The sequence below is a fragment of the Anas acuta genome, chromosome Z (genome assembly GCF_963932015.1).
Source record: "Anas acuta chromosome Z, bAnaAcu1.1, whole genome shotgun sequence".
Taxonomy (NCBI): Eukaryota; Metazoa; Chordata; class Aves; order Anseriformes; family Anatidae; genus Anas; species Anas acuta.
In genome coordinates this window covers 45,084,946-45,110,927 of record NC_089017.1, presented here as the reverse complement: position 1 = coordinate 45,110,927, position 25,982 = coordinate 45,084,946, and the positions used below count along the sequence as shown (strand labels likewise).

At 35.9% G+C, this 25,982-nt stretch overlaps 1 protein-coding gene across 4 annotated transcripts in view; it reads left to right on the top strand.

Moving 5' to 3' along the window:
- SLC12A2 (solute carrier family 12 member 2) overlaps positions 1-25,982 on the top strand; it is a 62,765-nt gene that overhangs the window by 8,284 nt on the left and 28,499 nt on the right. For all 4 annotated transcript variants that reach the window (XM_068665983.1, XM_068665984.1, XM_068665982.1 and 1 more), the window contains exons 2-10: positions 10,908-11,027; positions 12,664-12,739; positions 13,309-13,404; positions 15,034-15,173; positions 15,940-16,050; positions 20,275-20,383; positions 20,891-21,018; positions 21,110-21,194; positions 25,565-25,719. In XM_068665983.1, coding sequence (XP_068522084.1) covers positions 10,908-11,027; positions 12,664-12,739; positions 13,309-13,404; positions 15,034-15,173; positions 15,940-16,050; positions 20,275-20,383; positions 20,891-21,018; positions 21,110-21,194; positions 25,565-25,719 — 1,020 coding nt within the window. The remainder of the gene's footprint in view (positions 1-10,907; positions 11,028-12,663; positions 12,740-13,308; positions 13,405-15,033; positions 15,174-15,939; positions 16,051-20,274; positions 20,384-20,890; positions 21,019-21,109; positions 21,195-25,564; positions 25,720-25,982) is intronic.

Sequence of the window (25,982 nt, the reverse complement as noted above, 5' to 3'; positions counted from 1 at the left end):
TTCCTGTTAACTGAATGTCTAGACACTTCCTGGCAAAGGAAGATTTAAAATATGTATTTATATCTATATATTTTTAAATGATGGCAGACCATTCCTTGTCAGGAAGGGATGACTTTGCATATAATATTTCTGGAAGTGCAAAGCATGAACATTGTAGGTTTACCATGGTTTCCCATTGTACAGCTGCTGCATGGAGGTCTCTTCTCACTTCTTACATTTCAGTATTATCAGCTGGCTTGGAGTATTCGTGTTATCCTGTCCTTATGGAGAGATGTTTGAATGAAGATGTGGAGAGTTTTCTTTATCTTGATGCTTTTGAAAAATGCTCTTAACCTCCAGTGATTTTGTTATAGAAACAAATACTATTTGTCTCTCAGATAGGTAGCAAAGAGTCTAGTCTCCTGCAGATGTCAACAAAACTGGTGCCATGTCATGTGTAAGAACTGCTTGAAAGGATTCTGTCAGTCATTGTATGCTCACTGCAGCCTTTCGAATCTCAACATCTCCATGGATATCTAGATTTCAGTGCTTTCCCTCTGTCAATATAGCTAGTCCTCAATTTACTGAAGTTTAAATGGAGTGAAAAGATTTGAATCTGAACTTCCTATGCTAACGTTAAGACAGCTAGATCGAATAGTATTGGTGTTGTCACCATTTACAGATGCACTGATAAACATGTTACTTTGAGAGAGACTTTATTTTGAAGAGACATTTAGGAAAGCAATGCAATGTCTGATTTTTTTTTTCTTATAAAGTGTGGAAAGCCTCAAAATTCCTAGTAATACAAAAGAGGCCAGAAGAAAGGTTGGGAATCAACCTTGGAAGACTATGCAGTGCTTTAATGTCTGTTAATGACCTGACAAGTCAGTGGCTGTGGAATATTTCTTACTTCTGTCTCTGTCATGATTTTTTTTCTCCTCTCAGGAGTTTTTTGCAAAGTATCCACAGAAATAATGACAAGGGACAGGTAAGGCTTGTTACAGGCTCCAGTTGAATTCTGTAGTTTGGGCAAGTTATGTCATATCCTGCAGCCCCCTTTTTGTTGCTGCACTTCTTTCTTTTGAGGTGGTAAGATCAGTCAAAGATCACATTCTCTTTATTTTCGCTGATTCAAGTACTCTTTAAGTATGGGCAGTTTGCTGTTACTTATTTCTGAATTGGTTGCAGACCTTTTTCTTCAAATAAAAGTACCTCAGAGTTCAGCTTGCATCCATCCTGTATTTGGAGGGGAGGATCATAATCACTTCCCTAATGAGAAAAGTCTGTAGCCATTGGTTGGTTTCTAAGCTGTATCAAAGATCGTTCAATAACAATTTATGCATCTAAGTAATGGTAAGTTATGATATAATGGTAATGCTAAGTAATGGTAAGCTTAATAAACAAGTCACCTATCCTTTTGTAAGTACACTACCTTGTAAGTACAGTGATTAACTCCTAAGTTGAAATCATCTGTCTAAGTAAGTTTCTTGATTGTAAGTTTCTTGATCTTGCTAGCCTGGTTAATAATTCCAACAACTGGTGAGAGTTGGGAGGAAAAATAGATGATTCTCTATTTGTTAAAGTAAAAATCTATTTGAAAATCAGAAAATACATCTGTGAATAAGTACACACATATTGCTTAATGTTTGTGTTAGAAGCAGTATTGAGTTGCAAGACAGTGAAATACAAGCTGATGGCAGAGATGTGGAGCTAGCTAATTCTTCAGTTGACATGTTAATTGTAACTATAAATTTCTTCTGTGTTCAAAATTGTTCCACTGTAATCAAAGTACTACAGACTAATTTCAGCTTAAGATAACATTAATGTTCTGTGCTTGTTGCAATCGCTTTTAAAATCTCTAGAAGCGGATGCCAAAAGTATTTGCTGCTATATTTTAAATATGTAATTGTAGAGAAGGTAATGTAGCCAGAGCACTTAAGTTTTTTTGTCTTTTGGCTGCAAACTTGGAAATGACTTCCTTTGATTGAGGCTAGTATCCAGCGGTCAAATGTGTTCATGCTTGATCCAAGGAAGAAAATCTGCATTTTAAGTGTTTCATCTAGGTGATTTATCTCCTGTTGCTGTAGGTAACCTCTGGGTGCCTTTTAATGGTTTAGTAGTCTCTTCTAGGTCATGACTGTAAAGATAGTGAAATCATGGTGTATAGTAGCAGGATTTCATGTGCTGGAAGTGGGAGCTATAAATTCTAGTAGGAAATCTGTTAACTCATTCCTGGCTTAAAACCAAGCAATAAAGTACCTAATGTGCCAGGCATTGACTGCTGAATTTTCTGAACTGCAGTCAACTGCTATTCAGTGTACAGTAACTTGCAGCATTCCTTGAAGGTGTATGTTCTTTAGTTTGTTTTTTAAAGAAAATTCTCAAGAGGCATTTAGTTGGACAGACATCTTGGGCATGTCTTCAGTTGTGTTCTTTTGCGTGTGCTACCTGGCTCGGTTTTTCCCTCCCTCACACACTGGTACCCATAATAACCATTCAAGCTTCCAATTCAACTCCTGCACGTCCTCATACAGAATATCTAAATCTGTTTTTGTAAACTTGGCAAGTTCATTTTTAACTAAAGAGATATCAGGGACTTGTAAAACTTCTAAATGCCTGTGGAAACTGTCTTTGAGTAGCAATAGTAAACTGAAAAGATAATGGTGTTTGCTTGGATTATCACCCTGTTTGAAGTACCAAATATACCTGTCATCATCACCTGTAGGTAAGATGTAGATTAGTGATGTGTGAAGGTGTAAAAATATGACAGCCTACTTTCATACTCAGATTGAGGGCTATTAGGAAACATTAATCTGAAGTAGGGCATACTAGTTCTCAATTTATATGCTAACTTATGGTAAATCTATCATCATCCTCTTCTCAACAGGCGTGGTGAGGAACAACTAGAATTGTATGCAGTGTTTGAAGTGCAGGTGTACCACAATTTTTTTCCTTGATTTACCCATTACATGACACTTTCTTTAGTTTTATTTTTTTATTCTGTTCAACTGTTACTGAGTAACAAGGTGGTAGTTCTCTGAAATTATTAGGGTAGGCCAGAAAAGTGTTTTTCACAGGTAATGAGGGATGTAGACAGCACTTGTTTGTTTGTTTGTTTTTTTTTCCCAACATGTTAGCTTGCTTTCACAGAGATTGAGCTAGAAACTGGAAATTAATACAACAGAAACTCAAACAAGATTCTTCTGCCTCATTTGATGCTTCAACACAATTTATTATTTAGAACTAACTGCTTCCACCAGGTCTGAATATTGATACATAGTCCACAGTTCTGGGGTCTTAATGGGAGGGAGGTTTAGGTAAACTCCTTTTGGCATAAGTGAAAGGCTTACTGAAACGGATCAGTAGAGAGAAGAAAATAGCTGTTTGTCTACAACAGTATTGTTAGTGTTAATAGATGACAAAATGGACTGCCCATGCCAGTACTGATTGTTCCCTAACCAGGTTATAGTAAAATATTTTTTAACTAATTGTCTTCAATTCTTCTTTCCATTTAAAACTTTTTGTTTATGTTACAGAGAACATTTTAAAACTGTCGGGCTTGGCAGATGTGTTTTTCAAGTTGAGTATGAAAAACTTGCTGTGATTTGTTGTTTGTCTCCCGACCAAAGTTAACAACAGTACTTGAACCATTTTGAACATTAGTAGGCTGAAGGAACAGTTAAATATAGGGGTCAGCGTTACCAGATCATGTGAAAGACTTGAGAACCGTTTTCATTCCTGTATATTTAATTACCTAAATACTCTCCATTCACAGGCAGACAGTCAAATTTAATACTGTTCTAGATAAAATACTCATGCATATTAATTGCAGGACTGTTTTGTGTCCCTGGACAACAATATACACAAAATGACTTCAGAGATTCACAAGTTTTGGAAAGGAATCTCAATACTACTTCTTTCTCCATGCTAACTATGAAGATAAAACCATTAAAACATTAAGCAACTGTCAGCATACTGTAAATGCAGTGTTTGAAGAACAGAGGTGCTTGATAGCGTAATGTACATCAGTGTATATTTAATAGCAAGTTTACTCCTTGCCAGTGTGGTATCACACTTAAAATACATTTGTGAAAGGTTTGTACTGGTACAGAAGTTGTCAGTGTTGCATCAGAGGCAAGCATGTATGTCAGCAAGATTATTCTATGTAGTCATTCTGTATGTAGAGTACATCTAGCACTTATAAATTGTTAGATCATTGGAAGCATCACAAGTGAAGTGGGAGGCAGAATCCAAAAGTTCATTGCAGAAGGGGAAGTGGAAGGTCTGTTCCTGCAAGAGAAGACTTATGGTCATTAAAAATCATGGGAAATGTGTTGTTTGGTGTTTTTTTGGAGCAAAACATACAGTAATTCTGCTGTTATTTGATAACTCTTCCTGATCTCTCACTTATCTGTACTCTAGCAATAGAATGTCTTAATGAGAAGAGTAAGACAAACGTTGAATAGCTTTTTTCCCCTCATTTTTTTTGAGCTCTGTTAGTTCAGAAAATTTTCTCTTTTCCATAGTGGCAAATTTTGTGCTAGAGTTGGGCTGTTGAGGAGTATAATCACTGCATGAGATGGATTCCTTGACTGTTGAGACTCTTGGCATGCTACATCTAGATCAATACATTTTACCAATCACTTCCTGCCACAAAAATGAGCTTATTAGAAGTGGCAGTGCAAGTAGAATTGAGCTTTTGTAAGAGAAAACAATAAATTGTTATGGTCATGAACAGCTTGGCAATTGTTCTGGAAGCTTCAATGAAGGGCAGTAGCAGATGTGTGAACGTCTCTCCTTCTCCTGAAGAATTCCACTTTGATTGTTGAAAACATCTCTAAACACAAAACCATTGGAAGATAAAAGCTTAGTCACCTTGTCAAGGCTTTGGCTGTATTTGGTGACAACAGGAGACCTGATGTTAAACTGAATTGTCCTGCCTATACTTCAGATGATGAAAGGACTGATCTTAGGTGGCTTCCCTAATGTCCTGTCTTTAGGAGGTGTGTTAAATGACCAAACTACCATGCTCAATGCCAGAATATGTCAATAGAAGGCAATCTTGAGTACAAGCAACTGTTCTCTTGATTAAATATCACTGAGTGCCACTTTAAAATATTGCTGCAGAAAATGGAGTTTGAAAAAGTGAGGCTCTGTTGGTTTTCTGTGACACTTTGATAGTACTAGCTAATTAAGTCCATGTTACTGCCATATCCTGCTAAGACAAGGAAAAGCTGCCATTTTGGAGCCTAAGGAACTAGTGTGAGGAAAAACCCATACTTTATGGCATGTGCTAAACCAGTAATTCGTCAGATTTAGAAAAAAGAAAGTTAAGTGCTTCTCTGGCCTCTGCTTGCACAAGAGTAACTGGAATAGGAAGAATTAGTTAAATAAGTTATTCACGACTTGGAGCACACTAAATCAGGCAGACCACAAAGAAAGTACAGATTATTAATCTGTGGGCTTCTACTTAAAGGCTGTAGGTACAGATTTTATGTGGATAAAAACCTGTAAGATTTAACTATTCTGCCAAGAATTTTGTGGAGGGGAGAAAAAGAGCAGTGGGGAGTGGCAACCACCTACTTCTACCCTAGTATTTTTGACAGAACATTATTCAAGTTGGAACTAACATGTGGTATCAGATCTAAACTCAACATTGTATCGTGTTTTATTTTGTAGTGGCATAAATTTGAGTCAATGTTTTTCTGTTTCCTAACCTAAATGGTGTTTACACCAGGAGGAAGAGAACTCACATTCCGTAAGAAGTTAAGAATCTATAAAGCCTTTGTTCAGAATCTGGAATTTCTTTACATTTATGATATAATAAACTAACTCTTTTTTTCTAGCTATCAAAGATAAGTGGTGTACTCTTAATATAATAGTACCCCTTCTCCTCCCTCCCCTAGAACAACCCAGTTGTAAACTTGAAAAATCAATCTAGTAATGTTCAGGCTTACAGAACTACTGCTCAGCAACTGTTTGCTACCTGACAATTCCTGATCTTTCATTCACTGACTTCAGTATGCATGTAAACAGTGTTTTCAAAGTACAGAGAAATCAAATGCATTGTAAGAAAAATCAATAGCAATTGAGAGAAATAATTGACTAAAGTAATTTTCAGTAAGATCTTGTCCAAAAACAGGTAGTCTTAAATACAGACTTAATAGCCATCTTGTCCTTTTTTCAAGTCTTCCATACAACAATACTTGAGAAGACAGAAGAGCAAATGACTTCATGTACATTCATTCTGGTACCACCCCATTCAGGGCAACAAAGCCTCAGTATGTTGTTCCTAAAATGGAATCTAGATAAGTTCACCACAAATAAAAAAGCGGCATAATTTAAACAATTATTGGTTGTTTCAGGATTCACTGTAAATCTGAATAATAATTTTGCTGATGAGAGAGTTTTCTGGACACCAGTATGTTACAGGCTGGATGTGGAAAAATCTGAAGTCTCTTCTGGATAACAACTTGTTTCTCATTTCTGATGCACTTCTAATAAATATGTGGGCTATTCATAATTGGTACAAATAACTTATTGTTATACTTATGAAGCAGTACTGGAGATGAAATAGTAGATTATCTTGTACTACAGTCCACTGAACAATTTAGCAATGGAGATTTGTGTGTAGGAATAGAATTTAACTGTTTCTTGGCTAGATCCTATCAATGTATGGTAATTGTCAGCCTGTAAATGTAGATTATTTTTCCTTAGTGCAAGTGAACACTGGCTCTATCTGTAGATTTCTTAGATAAAAGACAGTATTTTGATAAATAATTGTGTTTAAAAGATCATTTGTGATCTGAAATGACAATCTTCTTTCCTCTCATTTCCTTCTCTTCTACTGCCTCAAAATCCACATTACCAAATTGTTTTTTTTTTTTACTGTTTGTGAAGATATTATACACATATTGCTGTTTTTAAAGTAGTGCTTGTGAGTTTTTTTTCTTCACTCAGTGACTTGACTAAAAATGACCACAAGCATGAAAAATACTGTCTGTTTTATTTACAGCTGAGACCACAGTGGTGCTCTATTAATCTGGCATTAAAGGGCTAAACTTGGAGCCTTGTGTAGTTGAATGCTTTTGTGCCCACGCTTTGTAATATCTGTATTCTCACTGGTGTTTTTTGGGCACCCACTAGCACTGATAACCAGCAATAACCTTTCAGTTATTAAGTTTGTTTTTGTACACTTGGAAATAGTTTTCTATAAAAAAAAAATATTGCATAGTGTAGAGCGACAAGGCATACAGAACAAAACTCTCTTGTATTCATAGTGTAAATAGCTTGAAAATAATCTTGTTAACTGATAAATATCAGTTACGAGCTGTTATCTCCTTCAGAATAAGACAGGCTGATGCACTACAGTAAAATGTGCAGCTCTATAATGGGTGCAGGTTCTACCAGTACATGGTCAGCCATGGTCAGCTTGCTGAAATATGTAACTGTCTCTTACAGTAGGACACTCAGCCTTCTCTTAAGACCTAAATGTGAAGCAAACTAAACCACTTTCAGACAAAATAAATAAATGTTATGATGCACTATTACAGTATAGACTGCCTTAGTTGAATATAAGGTATCAATGTTTTGGTACAGATGGATACTGATTTCTTCTAGCTTAGTCCTCCCCTGACTAACCTTTTCAAAAAAAAAAAAAAAAGTTTTATTGTTTCTTACTGGAAACATGACATGCCTTTTTGTAATACCAAAAGGTGTTATCAGTGTTGGCTGTTTTCTTGGCCAAAGCGTTAAAAACTGTATATTTGATAACAGTGCTCCCTGAATGCTAGACTTGAAAATTGAGTTCATTGCAAATGTGGTGTAGTGATTTCTTATGGCAATGTGTATTTTCTGTGAAAGAATAATAATGTACAGTCACACAATTATGTGCTTGGTTGGAGGTCTTGGTTCAAGGTTGTGAACATGTTTATTAAACTACCCGTGGGACTTCAGGACTTGTTTCCTGAGCTCTGTTTGAAAGTGTTTTAAGGTGACCTCGAGATTCCTCAGTGTTCTCCAGTTACTGTGGTCGCTCAGTTTAGCAACAATGGGAGTGTGCAGTTCAGCATGGAACGCCCATGAAGAGCTTAAATTGCAGACACTGACAAATTTCCATGCATCGTATTAAATGTTCACATGATAAAGCAGCATAACATAATAAGAAGGTTTGACACAATCCAAATCTGTTCTTGTAGCAGTTGGTTCTTTCTGGTTGACAGATAAGAGTATAAAATACTCTTTCATATACTTGTCATACTTCTTCATACCCCAACTTAAGAGTATGAAAGCATTTTGTGTGCAGCTTTTAAATACACCAGGCAGGCTTTTGGAGCTGAAGTTAAATGTTTGCTTCTCATAGGTTTATTTTTGAAGAAAGAATAGGGAAAAAAAAAAGAATGCAAAATAGAGTCTAAGGAAAGAAAAGGTTCCTTATAGTAGTTTGTAAAGTCTAGTAGTGCCCTTACCCTGAACCCAGTGTTAGGGAGAGCCCAAAGGGTGCCGTTGAGTTAGTGAGCATCCCACAGCCGTGGGAGGCTGTATTGTTCCCTTGACTTGTCAAAAGTTTTTTGTGGCTGTGAAAACTCAAATAGCGCAAAAAAAAAAAAAAATTAATCACTGTAGAAAATCCTGGAAATTAGGCTTCTGTTTATGGCTGTAGTCTGTCTGTTGCTTTTAATATTTCTTCTTTTTTCCTTTCCTCAGTTTTAGAGAGGATGGTGGAGAAGGGGGGAGACAATTCTGGGAAGTGTTGTGAGAAAACAGCAGTCTTCGATGAGGGAAGACATTAATACCTAGAAAGAGTTTTGAGCGTTTTGTTAATAATTATGTATTCCAGTGTTTCTAGGGAAGTTATCCGAAGGAAGAGTTTTCAAGTGTACTAGAACATATCAGTATGTAGACTTACTCTTTTCCATCATAAATTTCATGTGTGTCTGAGCTGAGTGACAAGCCTGGTGAGGTGCCTTTCTGTTTCTTCAGCTCTGGCCTGGGCAGGTCAGCACAGGTTCAGTAAACCAGATGGTGGCTTGTAGCTGTAGGTATTAGAGAAAAAGTAGATATTCTGCTTCCCGACAAACAGATGCTAGAATGAAGTCTATGAAGAATATTCAGTGTTGTGGTATGGTGATGTACTGGTGACCTTCTTGTTTGATCCTCACCTTTTTTTTCCACTCCAAATAGATCACCCACCATTTCTTGCTTGATTTTTTTTCAAGTCTAGAGTGCTTGAATGCAAGTAATCAGCAGATAGATTGATCTGTTCAAAGGCTATACAAAACTCCCATGAAGTTACATCCATTAGATCTCCTCTGTCTAGAAGAAGTGCAGTTCAGCAAGCTGGTTAATTTCCTTTAATGATTCTTTTTGCCCTCTGTTTGGGGTTTGTGTTTTTATTACCTCCTTCCCTGAGACAAGAAAGCCAACTGTTTAAGAAAGCTTTCTGGTAGAGATAATGATCTGTAAACTGATGAGAATTTTGCCTGATGGTAGAGACCTTATGCCACGCAGGATATCCAGATGTGTTGCAGGTATATCTGTTTTCTTGAGAATTTTATGACACAATGTACTTGAACTAAACAGCAGACATGAATCTGAGCTAACAATCTTCGAGTGAGGTTAACATAATTATATTTTTTAATCTGTTCATGTGTTTGCCTCTAATTATTAAGGAATATAGGTGACACCTGTTGTAAGTGACAGCTCTGTAAATGTTTCCTTGGGAAACATCTGTGCTGATGACATATTTGATATTAATGCATCAGAAAGGAACTTGGAGCTTTTCACAGTAAACTTCCTGACTGCGTGCCTTTAGCACTTAATATATATCTTGAAAGTGTAAACTGTGCCCAGTCTTATTTTGTCTTATTTAGCAGATGTAAGTTCTGCCTTTTACCTCACTGGGATTGAGTCTCTAATTGCATAGATGTTTTCTAAGCATGCTAAGATGCAGGCTGCCTAGCAAAAACTGCTGAAGCTGTTTTGTTGCATAGCACCCTCTGAATGACACTCAGTTTTCTTTCTAGTGTATTCATTCCATATACTTGTTGCCCTGGATAGCTAACATACTTCGCCTAGAGTCCTTTCTGAAGGTTTCTTACAGCAAGTGTAGGAAATACTTAGGCTTAAATGCTTAGGTGTTGGTTTGGCTTGGCAAAACAAACTGTTTTTTGAAGAGCAAGCCTACAGTGTGTGCTTGAGCACACTTACGTGTATGTAGTTATGTACATCAAACAGTTAAGGCTTCTGCATTGTAAGTCTGAGTTAAACTAAAAAAAAAAAAGCCACAAACCATTTTTTTGCATGGGACTGATACTTTGTCTGTTATCCTTCTGTTTTAAACAATGCTGAGATGTCTGAGAGCAGACTACTCTTCCTTCCATCTTCCTAAAATGTCATTCTTCTACCTTCCTTTTTAGCAGCATCATCTTACAATGAATAGCAGAATAATTTACAGGGAAGTCAGTGTACTGAAAAATTGATCAACTGACAGCTAAGACTACATGAAATAGTGTAGATGAGGGTCAGTAACTTTTGGTAGTACGCTTTCAGATTAAGAAATAAATATTAAGAAATAAAACTCTCCATGTGGTAGCAGTTACTGCATATGAAATTGCATATTTTTTTGTGGGAAAAAAAAATCCATAACTGTAGGACACAATTCAAAATATTTATTACTCAGAGTGATAACTGTTTGCAGGTAACTTTGGTAACTGAAAAGGAATACTGAAGTTATCCTCTTCAGTTTGGTGTATATTCATTGAAAACCGTTAAGATGTGCCTCACGTAAAAGGAATGTAAATGGTAACTTCTACCTTGTCATTTTTTAATTATTCTGTTTGCACAAGCACACTATTTTTAAAACTTGAGTATCAGATTGCCTCTGTACTCTGTTAAACCTCGAAGAAATATTTTTTTTTTTTCCTAAGGAACCCTTTGAAGATGGCTATGCAAATGGAGAGGAAGGAACTCCTGCTGGGGAAGCAGCTGCCACTTATACACCTGATAGCAAAGGTGTAGTCAAGTTTGGCTGGATAAAAGGTGTATTGGTAAGTTTGATAAATTGTGCCTTAGTGACTTTAAAATGATCTTTCTTATTTACTTATACAGAAGCAAAAAGAAAAAAAAAAAACGTGAGGAAAGGACCTACATGTGTATGGTAAAGCTTGAATTAAGTATTTAAATATTGTTGAACCTGTTACAAAGTGGTCATCTCCGAAGCTGTTGAAGTCTCAACACTAATTTTATTCTTTTTTTGGAGGGGGGAGATCCAAGTCTGTCCCCATTCAGAATAATGAAAAACTAAGGGTAACACAACAGATTTTATTTCAAGTACATATTTATTTTTTTAATACTTTGGCAGAGAGGAAATGGGATTAATACACGTATTCTCCGAAGCTATACGATCTTGTAGTGGAGGCTGCAAATGCAACAACTGGTTAATACACAATACACATTGAACTCAAGCATTCAGAATACCTAATTTTAGTTCAGGAAGCTTCCACTGTGCATTAGCAACTTCCTTACAAGACCTGAAGCAGCCATACCCTTTCTCTTGGGAGAAAGAGTACTGGCAGCAGCTGTCTAACAGATCATAGGACCTCCTGTTGATATACCCCAACCACGGACTGAGTTGTTCAGCTTCTTACCTGCTTTAAAATTACTTTGAATTTCTCTATACCCAAATTCTGTATTGCATTATTTTTGTAAGCAACAATACTAAGTATTAAAGTTTGGAAGATATATTGGTAGTATATATTCTGTATGCTGATTTGAAGCTGGTATTAGATGTTATCATGGGATAAATGTTGCTGGCCAGTTTCTTCCAAAGTCTGTTAAGAAGTTTTAAGCAGGTTTTAAAATTCTATTTTTAAATTTACAACATTTTTAATTTAAAAAAAATTACAATTAGTGGTTTCTTATAGGCATTAGCTGTTGAGGTGAATGTTTCTAGCTCAGGTGTTTTTGCATTTTGCAAGACTGCATAAAAATCTCTGAAAACACTCTTACTTCCATGGTTTGGAGAGGCACTTGTCTACCTTCAGTGACCACCTAAACTTTTTTGGGTTGATGCTGTACTGTCCACATGAGAGATTCACACAAGACCTGCTGCTTGTCTTCTGTCTAAACTGTGCATGTTGCAAACTATTTTATGGAGGAAAAGAAGAAACAGACTTTGTCCCCACTCTTCCTACATTCCTCACTTCCCCATCCTGTTAGTGTACAGCTCCATTGTAAGATACGAAAGTTCAAGGGCTGTCAAATTGTGGGGGTTTTCTGTTTTTTGTTTTTTGGTGTTTTTTTTTTAATGGAGAAAATATTTGGCAGGTTGTTTTAGTGGAAAAAGGAGTTGTGGGAGATCTGAATTAAGAGTATTGGAGACATAACAGTGTTAATGATGTATTCTGTAGTATGAATTTTAGATTCTAAAGGTTGGGGTCTAAATTACTTATTTGTATTGCTTGATCAAGAACTACTACAACTGTAACTTGTTCAAAGCAGTAATTTTTTAATTGTTTCCTTTTAATTTTTAATCTAACTTCCCTAATTAAAGAATCTGTTCTTGTAAAACAATTTGAAAAGTGGTAAAGGACTATGAGAAGTCAGACAATATTAAAAGTAAAATGAAAAATTAGTGGAAATGATTGCAGATGTAAGACTCATATTAAATGTCTATTACCCTAGGTACGATGTATGCTGAATATCTGGGGTGTGATGCTCTTCATCAGACTATCATGGATTGTAGGACAAGCTGGGATAGGTATGTGTAAAATTAAATAGTTTTATTTCAGTGGAAATGTGACCTAAGAGATTATCATCCTGAATTTGCTGTTACACTGGTACAGAAAGTTGCTTTAATATTGTCAGTATTTTACCCTTATCAAAAGTTTAAGCAATATGAAATTACTTACTTTCCATTTACCTAGAAGATACATAATTTTAAAAATGATCTTTTCAGGTCTTCAATAAATCATAGAGAGAAACTTCTGGTCTCTAGTTATTAAAATCTGCATATATCCTATATAGGATATGTGCCTTAGAAAATTATTTAAGTTAGCTTTGAACTGCAAAAGATCTGTCACCTTCCAAAGGGATGTGTTTTTTTGAAGCTCTAGGGTACAGCTTTTACTCTGATTGAAAATATCATTTATCCAGTTTTGTTTTGTACACTTCAGTAGAAAAGGGAAATGAAGCCCTGAATGTACAGGACCACATACAATAAACTTGTGTCAGGTTTAGATGACTAATTTTTTAGATAAAGTTGAGTCTAAGATCTGTATGCTTGAATTCTGCTGGACTTAAACCTTAAACTCTTTTTTTTTCCAAAAGGTCTGTCTGTTGTTGTTATTGCAATGGCTACTGTTGTGACAACTATTACAGGACTGTCTACTTCTGCTATAGCCACAAATGGATTCGTAAGAGGAGGTAAAGCTACTTTCTTAAAACTTTTAAAGTATCTTATCATTCTCAAGCATACACTTCAAAGATGGAGTCTCTAATTTATTTTCCATTTTCTTTTAGCGGGGGAGTAAGAACAGAACGGATAAAAATAGGGAGGAATTAAGTTTTTTGAGGAGCACAGTCTTTCTAATTTTCTGTATTTGACTTCAGTCACGTAATGAAAAACCAACAATTAGCCTAGTAACTTGATTTGACTGGTGGCTTTCTTTTGTAACGTGGAAGAAACATCTCTTTTAGTTTTTGGAATACAAACATTTTCAGGAACAAACAGGGTCTTGATATTCACCTATGCCTGCATGGGCTGGTCAAGGATGTGTTGCTTTTGTGTTCTAGTCCCGAAATACATCTTTCTAATGAAGTAAGTCCTATAAAGAGATATGCTATATCTATATGTAAACATACAGCAGGACATGTTCTAGGTCTAGCATGATTTCTTTTCTTATGCACGAAAGAAATTCTCCAAACTCTCCTGATCATCTCCAACTCTTCCCGAGGGTGGTGATGTTCATTTGCTTTCATAGTTTATGCACTGTTGTCATCAGTTCCCATAAAATGGTTTTGTAAATGGTCAGTACCTGTGGCACGCTCAAACTACTTCATGATGGTACAAGATGGCTACTGCTAGAAGTTGTAGTAGAATTAAAATAGAAGTAGTTCATTTTTCTGTGCCTATGAAATTCTGTTGTTTTAATTTAATGTTGTTTAATGAAGAGAAAGGAAAAAAGAAACCACCGCAACAAAGTTAACAGACCCGATGGGAAAGATCAACTATAAATCTTAATATTATGTCAAGCTTAGTTTCTAAACTTTTGTATACTGCATTATATGTATCAGATTATCCTATTCTAATGGGAGACATTTGTTTTGAACCACTTCTACAAAATAATGCCTTATTCAAAATTTTGAAGTTCTTAGAGAATAATTTATTTTTTCCTTTGAAAAAGTTATGGTAGTTTATTTTTTTTTACTGGCTGAAATTCTTATATGCAAAGTATGTTGCAGCTTGGTACCTATACACTTCTTGAATGAGAACTGAAATTAAGAATAGATTGTGAAAAATGGAGTTGGCATGTTATTGTTCTGACAATGTCACTGCACAGCAGAGAATTCTCATGATAGCAATGCTTTAAGAAAGAAGTCATGTAGGTTTGGGACTTGAGTGGGTTTGTAACAGTATATTTTGGCTAGTTTCTTGAGCTCTAGCTGTAATAGTAAATTAGTACAGTATAACTGTAATAGTAAAACTATGCACAGTTGCTTTTAAATTTCAAATAAGTTGTAAAGTATGGGCAGCTGTACTACTGGTCTTTTTTAATAGTGGAACTGGTTGCATAGTTGAATAATATCATGTGGTACATGAGTTGGGTGATTACTTAAAACTGGTGCCTTTTCTTAGAAACTTGAAATATACTTGTGTTACTTCAGCATGCCTGTTCCTAAAATACTGTGTTTAGGGTTCTTTTCTAATAAATCAGGAAAGATACAAGAATAAATTTTATCATGTTCATGTAAACACTATGTTGCTGATGCCTGTACATTTTTCTTAGATTATTGTGGTGTTTTTTTTGTGTGTTCAATTTTTTTTCGTTTCAGGAGGAGCATATTACTTAATTTCCAGAAGTTTAGGTCCAGAATTTGGTGGTGCCATAGGACTGATTTTTGCATTTGCCAATGCTGTTGCAGTAGCCATGTATGTTGTTGGCTTTGCAGAGACAGTTGTGGAGCTGCTTAAGGTATATGGATAACACTGATTGTACTGATTATGCTGTACTCTATGCAGGTTTGTGCTGTTATTTAATGGCAGAAGATTTCATAGTTAACAAGATGTGGAATGAGGCACAAGGTTGCTACTGATTTATGAATAAATTAATTCAGTATTCCAGTAGCTTGTTGATATGTAAGAAATTATCATTGATCTCAAACTGGAACTTTACTCACTATTTTTCCCTGAAAAAATAAAATGCAGAACTTGTTCTGAAGTTCAAGCTGCTGGCTGTTGAGAAGAGTGGAAGTATAGATACCTGATTCAGAATCATAAATTATTAATGCTAAGATTCCTAGCTAGCTGTTTCTTGTTAACTGAAAGTAATTTATATTAAGTTCTTTTTCAAAAGGGTTTTGTTTGTTAAAAGCAATTCCTTAAAATAAACACAACCAATTTATCTGTTGCATTTTTGATATGAATACTGTACTATAGTTATCATAGAAGGGAAGATGTTTGAAATGCATTGAAAGAATTAAGAGTAATGGTGAACAACAAATATATAGATGCAGGATGGTAGCTGTTACTGTGCTGGTTTCTTCACTGGCAGTTGAAGAGGCCATTTGCTCTGGGGATGGGTTATAATGACTGTTTATTTTCATTTAGAATTATTCAGTGATATAAAACAAAGGAAAAAGAGGTTATGTCTAAAATAGTATTCAACAACACACTTCTATCCTGTAATAGGGAAGATAGGTACTTGATAAAGGTATATTACTTTTTGTTTCCATTTTTAGGAAAATGGGACATTGATGATTGATGAAATGAATGACATCAGAATCATAGGAGCCATCACAGTAGTTATATTACTTGGAATTTCTGTAGCAGGAATGGAATGGGAAGCAAAAGTAAGGAACTATTACTTTCTCTTTTTTTGTTTTGCTTTTTATTTGTCTTTCTTTACTCAGCTGCCTGAATAATTTTTAATATATTTAGCACATTCAATATTGCATACACAGTATGTTAGGAGTCAAGCAGTGAGCAGTTTTTAATCAATAGAATCATAGAATATCCTGAGTGGAAACGGACCCACATGGATCACTGAATCCAACTCCTGCCTCCACACAAGACTACCCAAAAATCAGACCATATATCTGAGAGTGTTGTCCAAATGCTTCTTCAACTATGACAGGCTCAGTGCTGTGACCATTTCCCTGAGGAGTCTGAAGTGCCTGACCATCCTCTCAGTGAAGAACCTTTTCCTGACAGCCAGCCAGAACCTCCCCATCACAGCTTTTTGCCATTCCAATAGGACTTGGGTCCTGTTGCAGGTTGCCAGAGAGCAGGGTCAGCGTCTTCACTTCTGATCCCCTTGTGCGGAAGCTGCAGGCCACCATGAGGCCCCCCCCTGTCTCCTCTTCTTTAGGCAGAACAGACCAAGCTGCTTCTGATAAATCTTCCCGTCTAGACCCTTCACCACCTCCTTTGGATGCTCTCTGATAGTTTTATGTCCTTCTTATGCTGTGGTGCCCAAAAATGCACACAATGCTCAAGGTAAGACCACACCAGTGCAGAGTAGAGTAGGATAATTGCTTCCCTTGACAAGCTAGCAGTGTTATGTTTGATGCATCCCAGGATACAACTGGGCCTTTTGGCTGCAAGGGCAGACTGACTTATACTCAATTTACTGTTGAACAAAACACCTAGATAAATTTCTGTGGGGTTGCTCTCCAGCCTCTCTTCCCCCCGTATACACGGGGTTGCCCTGTCCCAGGTGTAGAATCTGACTCTTGCTCTTGTGAAACTTCATATTGTTGTTGATGGCCTAGCTCTCTAATTTGTCAAGATCTCTCTGCAAGGACTCTCCACCTTTGAGGGAGTCCACAGCTGCTCCCAGTTTCGTGCCATCTGCAAACTTACTCAAAACACCTAGTCTACATCCAAGTCATTTATGAGAACTTTAAAGAGAACTGGCACTAAAATGGAGCTCTCGCAGATCCCAGGAATGACTACCTGCTAGCCTAATGTAACCCAATTTACTAGAACCCTTTGAGCTTGACCTGTCAGCCAGTTGTTCACCCATTGTAGTATGTGCTTGTGAGAAACATTGTCAAAAGCTTTACTGAATTCCCAAAAGATCACAGCAACCATCTTCCCTTAGTCAACTAGATGGGTAACCTTGTCATGTAAGTTTGTTTAGCAGGACAGTCCTGTCGTGCACCTGTGTTGGCTATGACCAATGACCACATTATCCTTCAGGTATGATGGCTCTCTGTCTAGCACTAGCTCACTAGTTTGCATAGATTTGTACAGCTATCCAGACTGCTTTTCTGAACTGCAAGCTTAAGCGTCTCCAACTGAGAAACAGCAAAATCTATCCTTCTTGACTTTATCAAGAAGGTTAACAATATTACTTTCTGAGTAATTTCAACACAAGGAAAAGTAAAAGCAATGAAGTGGAAGTTTTCTTTCACTGGGAACTTCACATGAGCTCTCTGCTTGGAGAATATATGGCCAGAATGGAAACCAAGTTACGTAGTTACTGCTAACTGAAAACCAGTGTTCTTGCTTCTCTTGTATTCTCGTCTGTGTTTGTATTTATTTGGAGCAGCCAGACAGTGCTTTTACAGTCAGTTGGCCCAGCATCAATGGGATTTGTGAACACTGGTAGTGATGAATGTGTAGGAGGGGTAACCTACTTTTCTTATCTTTTTGTGGCTGTATGGTCTTAGGTCAGCTCTGATTGTGGAAACAAACGTGTACAGATTCTAAGATACCTTAAGATAAACCATATTAGTGTTCTGATAGACAGTCGAACTTGCTCATTTCTTTGTGTGTGACTGGTAGGCTTTTGTTGTATGCTCCATAGTGTACTCACTTGATGCTTTTTAAATAATTGAGAAGAGGTTTACTTATCTCTGTTCCCATTTATAGGTGATTGTGAACCAAATATTTTTGCAGTGAGAATCATCCTTATTTTCTGCACTGAGAGGCAACTGAAGGATCTTCATAATGTAGATGTTAGAAGTTTCCTATGCTTGTGTGTCAAGTTGATGATGCTCATAATCAGAATGATGGTTCTTGTTGCTTCCAGTCATAAAAATAGGGACTGTAGAAACAGGCAATGAAAATAGTAAGTGCATTACTTAGATCTACCATTTGAAGGAAAGAATCTACAGAAAACAGTTTTGGCATGTGCTTTTAACTTGAACAACATGCTTCTGTAAAGATTGTTTGCCTTCTCAGACAGTGAATTTTGGTTCTTAATGGTATTTTCTATGCCCCCAGCTTTGAACAACCCCATTTCTAACCACTTATTTTTTGCTTTGAAGGAATTAGTTGTTAGTGACTGGTCACTGTCATTTTAAAGTCTTGAGAAACATCTTGCTTTTTCTCTGCAGCATGAGAAATTCAATAACAATAGCTTGCAAAGAAATGGCCTAATTTTTTTAATGTCTCTGTATGACACCTCAACCATCATACATGTATTTGGCAGCCTTATTAGGAGTTCAATAGCTTTTTAAAATGCTGCTCATAGCAAAAATCAAGGCTTGTTGGCTTGGTTTCTGCAACATGGAAGAAGATATATAGGAGCTATGGTAAGCAACTGAACCTGTCAAGCAAGCACTTCATGTGGGTTAATATCCAGCCTACCATAGCAAGACACTGATCCTTTCCTCTTGATAATACTGTCTATGATGTTCTTCCATGCCTTCTCAATGGCTTAGAGAATTCCTTGGAAAATGAGACAAGCAAATCAATAGTAAGTTTTAAGTAGACCAAAAAGCTTATAAAGAGACTGGGAAAACAGGAAGGTATGCTTCAGAAATGACTTTAGAAAGAATGGGCAAGAGCTAAATGAATTCATTCTTAAGTCTGAGACTTCGAAGTGCAAAGAAGAGATTTGGAAAATGCTCTTATCTTTGTAGAGAAGCTGTGGTTCATTGCTGAATAAATCCATCTACAGAAATTGTTCTCGGTAGCTTCATATTGAATTCTCTGGGCTTATCGAAGACTTTTGTAAGCACCCAGCTGCATCCTTCCACCTCACTTGTTCTTCTGTAGGCTTGGCAAAGGCGAGATACAAATATGATGCACAAACTGGTTTCTTCAGGTGGCCTTCTAACTCTAAAAATACTACTTTACTACTTTTACTACTACAGGCTGTCTTGCTCTGTATGTTTCTGTGCTACCTGGATTTACCTGTAAGGTTGCATAAACTGAAAACTTGTGGGTTTTTTTGTTTGTTTGTTTTTTTTGTTTGTTTTTGTTTTTTTAGCAATCAGCAATGCCACAGTGCCGTTGTATACAAACTTTATTTTCTCAGGTTTGGAATAAAAAGACAAGATACAAAGAATTTTACCCCCAAGACACAAGCACACCAAGCCATTCTATGATTCTGTATATGACCTTGTAATGAATCAACCCAAAAATAATGGATCAGTGTGTTTACTAGTTAAATACAAAGTCCTGATCTCTAGGCTTGTCACTATGCACACATTTGAGCTCTTGGATGGTATAAAATACATTTTTGTTCAGAATGTAGGATTTTGTAAAGGTTTTATTGTCTGTCATTAGTCCATTATGTCAAATAGCAAACAAATGCTGTTGATTTCCTGATGTGATAGAATTCTTACAAAACATAAAATATTTTTATTTTTTATAAATTTAAATTATTATAATTACTTTAATTGTAACTTATTATAAATTTTATATTTTTATTATAAAAATATAAATATAATATGCATTGTAATTATAGTTAATAGTCCTGTCATTTTTGTGCATTCTTTTCCTGTCAGTTTATTCAATCTACTCAAATCCTTTCCTTCTGGAAGGCTTATGGGGAAAAAATAGGTCTCTTAAGTACTTTGTCTTTAGAGGAGTAATTTTTTGATCGTATGGTAATAATACAAAAAATACTTCCAGTTTCAAATTATTCATATTTATTTTTTGCAAATCCTGATACATGTTCTCTCATGCTTTAATTTGGGGTGAAGGGTGGGGAAACTAGAATATCAAGCTGAATTTGGAATAAAGTCAGTATTTACATTTTAGAACACATTCATAACATGGAGACTTAAAAACTGAAATGCAGGTTCTTTCTGACTGTAATGGTAATATTTGTATTTCAGGCACAGATAGTCTTATTGGTGATACTTGTACTTGCTATTGGAGACTTCGTTATAGGAACATTTATTCCTTTGGACAGCAAGAAGGCTAAAGGCTTTTTTGGTTATAAAGGTATGCTGGAACAGTTAGTATCTTACGGACAGTTAACACCTTTGCAATGTGGAGGCTTGCTGTCATAATTGAGTGAACATCTAAAATAGTTTAGTCCTATTTAACTATAGAGATTATTTCTTGTGATTCTTTCAACATCCTGCTGTTTTATTCCATTGAAGTTTTAAGGCACAGAATTGGTTCTGCCTGCTTAATATTGATAATACTAAATAATTATAATAATGCCATATTATAAAATTACTAAATATTGTAGTTACACTATTTTTTTTAAAGCTGGAGGAGAATATAAGTACTTCTGGTTTTAAAGGCTGTTTCAGTTTACTGTGACCTTTATTTTGATAAGTCAGGGCTTTTCTACCTTAAAATCTTCTACAGTTGATTTTTGTTAAATAGGTTACAATGCTGTGATTTTTAGATTTTTCAGAGCTATTAATGTCTAGAATTGGCTAATACTGTAGTTTCTATATCAGCACTGGCAGACGTATATAAATAAATCTTTTTCTACAGCTGAAATATTTATGGAGAATTTTGGACCAGATTTCCGAAAGGAAGAAACGTTTTTCTCTGTATTTGCTATTTTCTTCCCTGCTGCAACTGGCATACTTGCTGGAGCAAATATCTCAGGTGATCTTGCGGTGAGTAGTAAATAAGCAAACTAAACACTTTTTTCCAACAAACAATGAATGTATGTCTATCTCCGTCATGACTGCTGAAATTTTGTTTCAGGATCCTCAGTCAGCCATACCTAAAGGAACACTGTTGGCCATCTTAATTACCACATTGGTTTACATGGGAATTGCAGTATCTGTGGGTAAGTAGTGAATATTTTTAACTTTATCCTTTCACGTTTTTTGAGTGTGTTTTGATACAGTTTGCAATACAGTTTTTCTTTAATGCATGGGAAAGGAACAGTTAGTACTGTCTAATTTTTACTGTTGGAGATTGAAAGTACTGTCTAATTTTTACTGTTGGAGATTGAACTTGCAGCTGTTCTTATTTTCTAAAATGAGTTAAACAGTCACTAGTCTTAGGAGAACAGCAGACTAAAGCTGATGGACTTCACATTGATCCTTCCTAATTTGTTCCAGGTACTTAGATTAATATGTTTAGAATTCAGCAATTGGATTAGAAAGGCGTATTTTCACAAAATACTCACTGAACAAACATCTTTTGATCTGAAGATGGTGGTAGTCAGCTACTTTATCAGAACAAATTCTGGGAAGATTACACAGCTCCTTGGAGAGGTGCAATGAGCAGTAAATCCCCAGAAGACTGAGAAGAGCAAGTAGGGAGGAGAAACAATCCTAAATTTGTCTGAGTACACTATAACTTCCCTTCTGAGGCTTTCTTCCCTTTGCCACAGTAGTTCGAATATTCTCAGTAGAACTTGTCTTGGTGTTGAATGCTTTCTGTCTGTTCTGCTCCAGGGCTTCAATGGTCATCCAGGTTTTTCCTGATCTGTAATCTATTATAGTAATCTTAAGAATATAAGCATGTCTCTAATATTTCTTGCCTATAATTGGAAAAATTTTTATACCTGTCAGACAAATCAGTTTTTTGCAGTGTTAATCAGTTTTCTTATATGAAAGACCTTGCTTTATCTTAGCTATACTGCTGTTTGAATGAATTTGACGTTTATAAAAGTACCATTGATCTTACCACTAATGATATTTCCTTTCCAAAGATACTAATCTTGCCAGTCTGCCTCTGTTGGCTAATGTAGTCCTGTAGCTCTGCCAAATACTTGCTCTGTAGCAATTGTGCCCTATGCAACATAATGATCTACATTATTTTCTAATTAGATTGACCACAGGCTCCTGCTACCAAATCTGAATACTTTAGAACTTGAAACCACATGAGAGTAAAATACTTATTAATATTAATTTGTTAATAGAATACTTTGATCATCTTTCAGACATGAAAAACTTCAATTTTCATATTACAAAAAACACTTTACAGAACTAACATGAAATTGTTTGCATCAGAAATGCTGTGCCCTAGTTGTTTCTTATAACTTACGATTAGAATTATGGTAATGGTAATAATTATTATTAGAATTACGGTAATAATAATAATGGTAATTAAAGGCCAGTGTGATTGCAGAAGATAAAGATTATGATATGAGTGAAGTCTAGTCTTTTTGAGGCTTTGGATCAGGAATCAGGCAAATAGAAATACTCTTGTTCCTTCCCCTGCAGACTATTCCCCACTGTATACTTCCAAATGTAGTGATGAGAAAGTCATTAAAACTTTGAAGAGGCTAGTAAACGTATCAGAGTAGTGATGTCTGAAGAGGAAGTAGATATTTTGAATCTAGTGTAGTATTTGTATGTTCTTTAGTAAGCAATAGAGACACTGACTATAGAGGGCTTAGTAAAGGAAAACTTATACTAGAGAGTTAGGCAGCCTATTTAAAAACAAGATAGCAGTAGCAAGGGAGAAGTGTGTGGTTTCGTGCTTTGACTACGGAATAATGCAGGTGTGCAGGTAGCAGGATTAAGGTTGCATAATCACATTTATCATTTATCACAGACATTTATCACAGAATTTCTAGGTTGGAAAAGACCTCAAGATCATGGAGTCCAACCTCTGACCTAACACTAACAAGTCCTCCACTAAACCATATCCCTAAGCTCTACATCTAAATGTCTTTTTAAAGACCTCCAGGGATGGTGACTCCACCACTTCCCTGGGCAGCCCGTTCCAATGTCTAACAACCCTTTCAGTAAAGAAGTTCTTCCCAACATCCAACCTAAAACTCCCCTGGTGCAACTTTAGCCCATTCCCCCTTGTCCTGTCACCAGCACCTTCTTGATGGGAATTCCTGAAAGAGGAAAAATTAAACATTTAGACTGTAATGTATTTACATTAAAAACAGAAGCTCCAGTTTAAAAACAAACAAGAAAACTCTCAACCTTCTGAGTAGGGTTTCCATACACAAGGAAATAAAACTAACTTAATGAGTAGCCATTCATAGTACCAGAGAAGCTAAGAAGCCCACTTATTTGCAGTCTGAAGTGCCAAGCAGCTACATGAAGTTAGGAGAGAACTTGATACAGATGGCCTGTTTACCTTCTTGGGCTTATGGAATGACAACTTCATTTTACTTTTGCAGGAACGTGCCTCTAAAAGCTTATAAAAAGGTGAAAGCTTGTCATCCTATTCTTACAGGAAAGAAAAGTTGCAGGTTCTTAGTGAAAAGACTGCCAGAATCTATCATAAATAAAACATTTCCGAATGAGGGCTAATGTCTGAATTAAAATGTCTGAACTGTTACTTATACTTAAGTATCTTCTGCTGAGAACGCAGCTTTCCCAGCTGGCATCTGTCCTGCTTTCTCTTGTAGTAAGGCTCATATCACGTTTGCTCATAGTGCTGTTGAACCTTGAATCCCTGTGTGAAAGAGCTGCCAGCCTGTTTTGTCTCGTACAGATCATTTAAACTCAATTAAAACAAAACAAAAACCCAGCCCTTCCACATACCCATAAAAAAAATGCATAGGAGAAGTAATTGGTGTAGTAGACACCTGTTGAAATTTAATCAAGTGGACTTACTAAGCATTGGAAAAATAACAATTGGAAGCAATGAGTAAAAATCAACCTACCAGGACTAGGTATTCTAAACTATTACTGAAGTTTTAAAGGTTCGGTAGCAATATGGTACAGATATTTAAAAGTTAAGTTTCTCAATAGGCAGAGATAAATTACTTTAGATAACAGGCACTCACTTGAGAAACTTAATCTTGTTGCATATCTGTGCCCTGCTTTTCATTACTATTTTGCAAGGAAGTTACTGAAATCATCAGTAGTCACATGCTTCTTTTCCCAGGACCTCCTTGTTTAAATTCCTAGAAGACAAGATTAAGGGATTTCTCAGCCTTTTTGCTCTGTAGGGTTCCTTCTTCTCTTCCCCATTCTGTATTTAATTCCTTGAAGTAATGTCCAAACAACTTAATGCTGTTTTAACAGTTGAGGTATTTAAATAATGGTAAGTCTGTTCTACACTTCTAAAAAGAACAAAACAAAGTCTTGTTAATCAGATGAGCATTTTTAGTGCTTAAAGGTTGAAACACTGTGTCTACAATTTTACAGAGCAGTGAAATAGCATATAATCATAGACAAATTGAAGATTTGCAGATTGTGATAGGACTTAATTACAAAAAATGTGGTAGCTGTGGGGCTGTGGTTCAATATTTCACCAAGACACCAACTTTTAAAATACCCACATCCTATGTGACTGTGGTATATCAGAAATGGGCTTGCAAGGCTTTCATGATAAGCACTTAATTTTTTTGAATGGCTGAGACATGTTGACTGAGCTGTGCATCCTGTTTGCATACTTAGGAAAAACAGAAATCTGTGTGTTACAAGGAGATTAAAACTTGTGAAAGTGTTCTGCAAGAGTGTGCTTCCATGGTGAATATGTAATGGTATGCTCTAAAAGCGGAAGCATGTATGTAAATAATGTATAACATAAGTTATGTTATACATGTAGATCTCAGTATCTCACTGAGAGTGGAGAGTAAGGGGAGAATTCCAAGACTACTACTTATGAAATAATCTAAGAACATTAACTTTGTTGCGTGATTCACCTGTTAGCAAAGGGACCAACCTTTTTGGCCATTACATCTGAACAACTTCTACTGTGGAGATCGTCACAGTTGAGTTTCTAAGAAAGATAAAAGCTGCAATGCTGTGTATTCCTGTCCACATATATTTGTACAAACAAATACAAAACTTCATTCCTCTAAGAAATTAATTAAAATTAATTAAAATTAATTAAAAATTAAAAAACAAAACAAAACAGACTCAAGTGATACAAGTTTGTATTTATAATTAGCATTATTTACTAAGTTATGGGGAAACTCATGATTCAAAGCAATGTCCTGAGTTAAAATTGTGCTGTTAAGCTTCATCAGTTCTATTGATGTAGCTTTCCTCTGTGCTAAAGTTTTCCTTGTTAGACTCTTTTTTTTAAGAACTTCTCAGGTAAGTAAACAGCTAGTTAGCTTGTTTTTATTCTTCATGGTGAACATGTGCTTAAATCTGAGATGTATTAAAACTGTAAATGCTATATTTAATTTTCATCTGAAAGAATATAGTTAAAAAGGAAGTTGAGCTTGACACATCTCTAAATTCAGGTTTAGTCTGATGATTATTTTTGTTGTTGGGTCCACTCTAGGTTCTTGTGTTGTTCGAGATGCCACAGGGAATGTTAATAACACCATTATCACTGAGCTCACGAATTGCACTACTGCAGCTTGCAAGTTGAACTATGATTTCTCATCCTGTCAGGCAGGGGCTGATTGTCATTATGGGCTGATGAACAATTTCCAGGTATGAAACTTTCTCTTAAATCTGCTAATTGGATTTTTGATCTCTTTTAATTGCTTATTGAGGAGAAAATCATACACTAAAAATTCTTTATTACACAACTGTTCCACGTAACTTTAAGTGGCATACTCTATCTAGTATCAAGGGCAAGGTAACTTAAATTTGGGGGTGTTTATATACAGGTGTTTATCTGGGAACAGAGTGAGTATTTATAAGCTGTGTTGCTTATGTTTTGGGGCTGCAGCTTGCTCTGTTCAGATATCTGA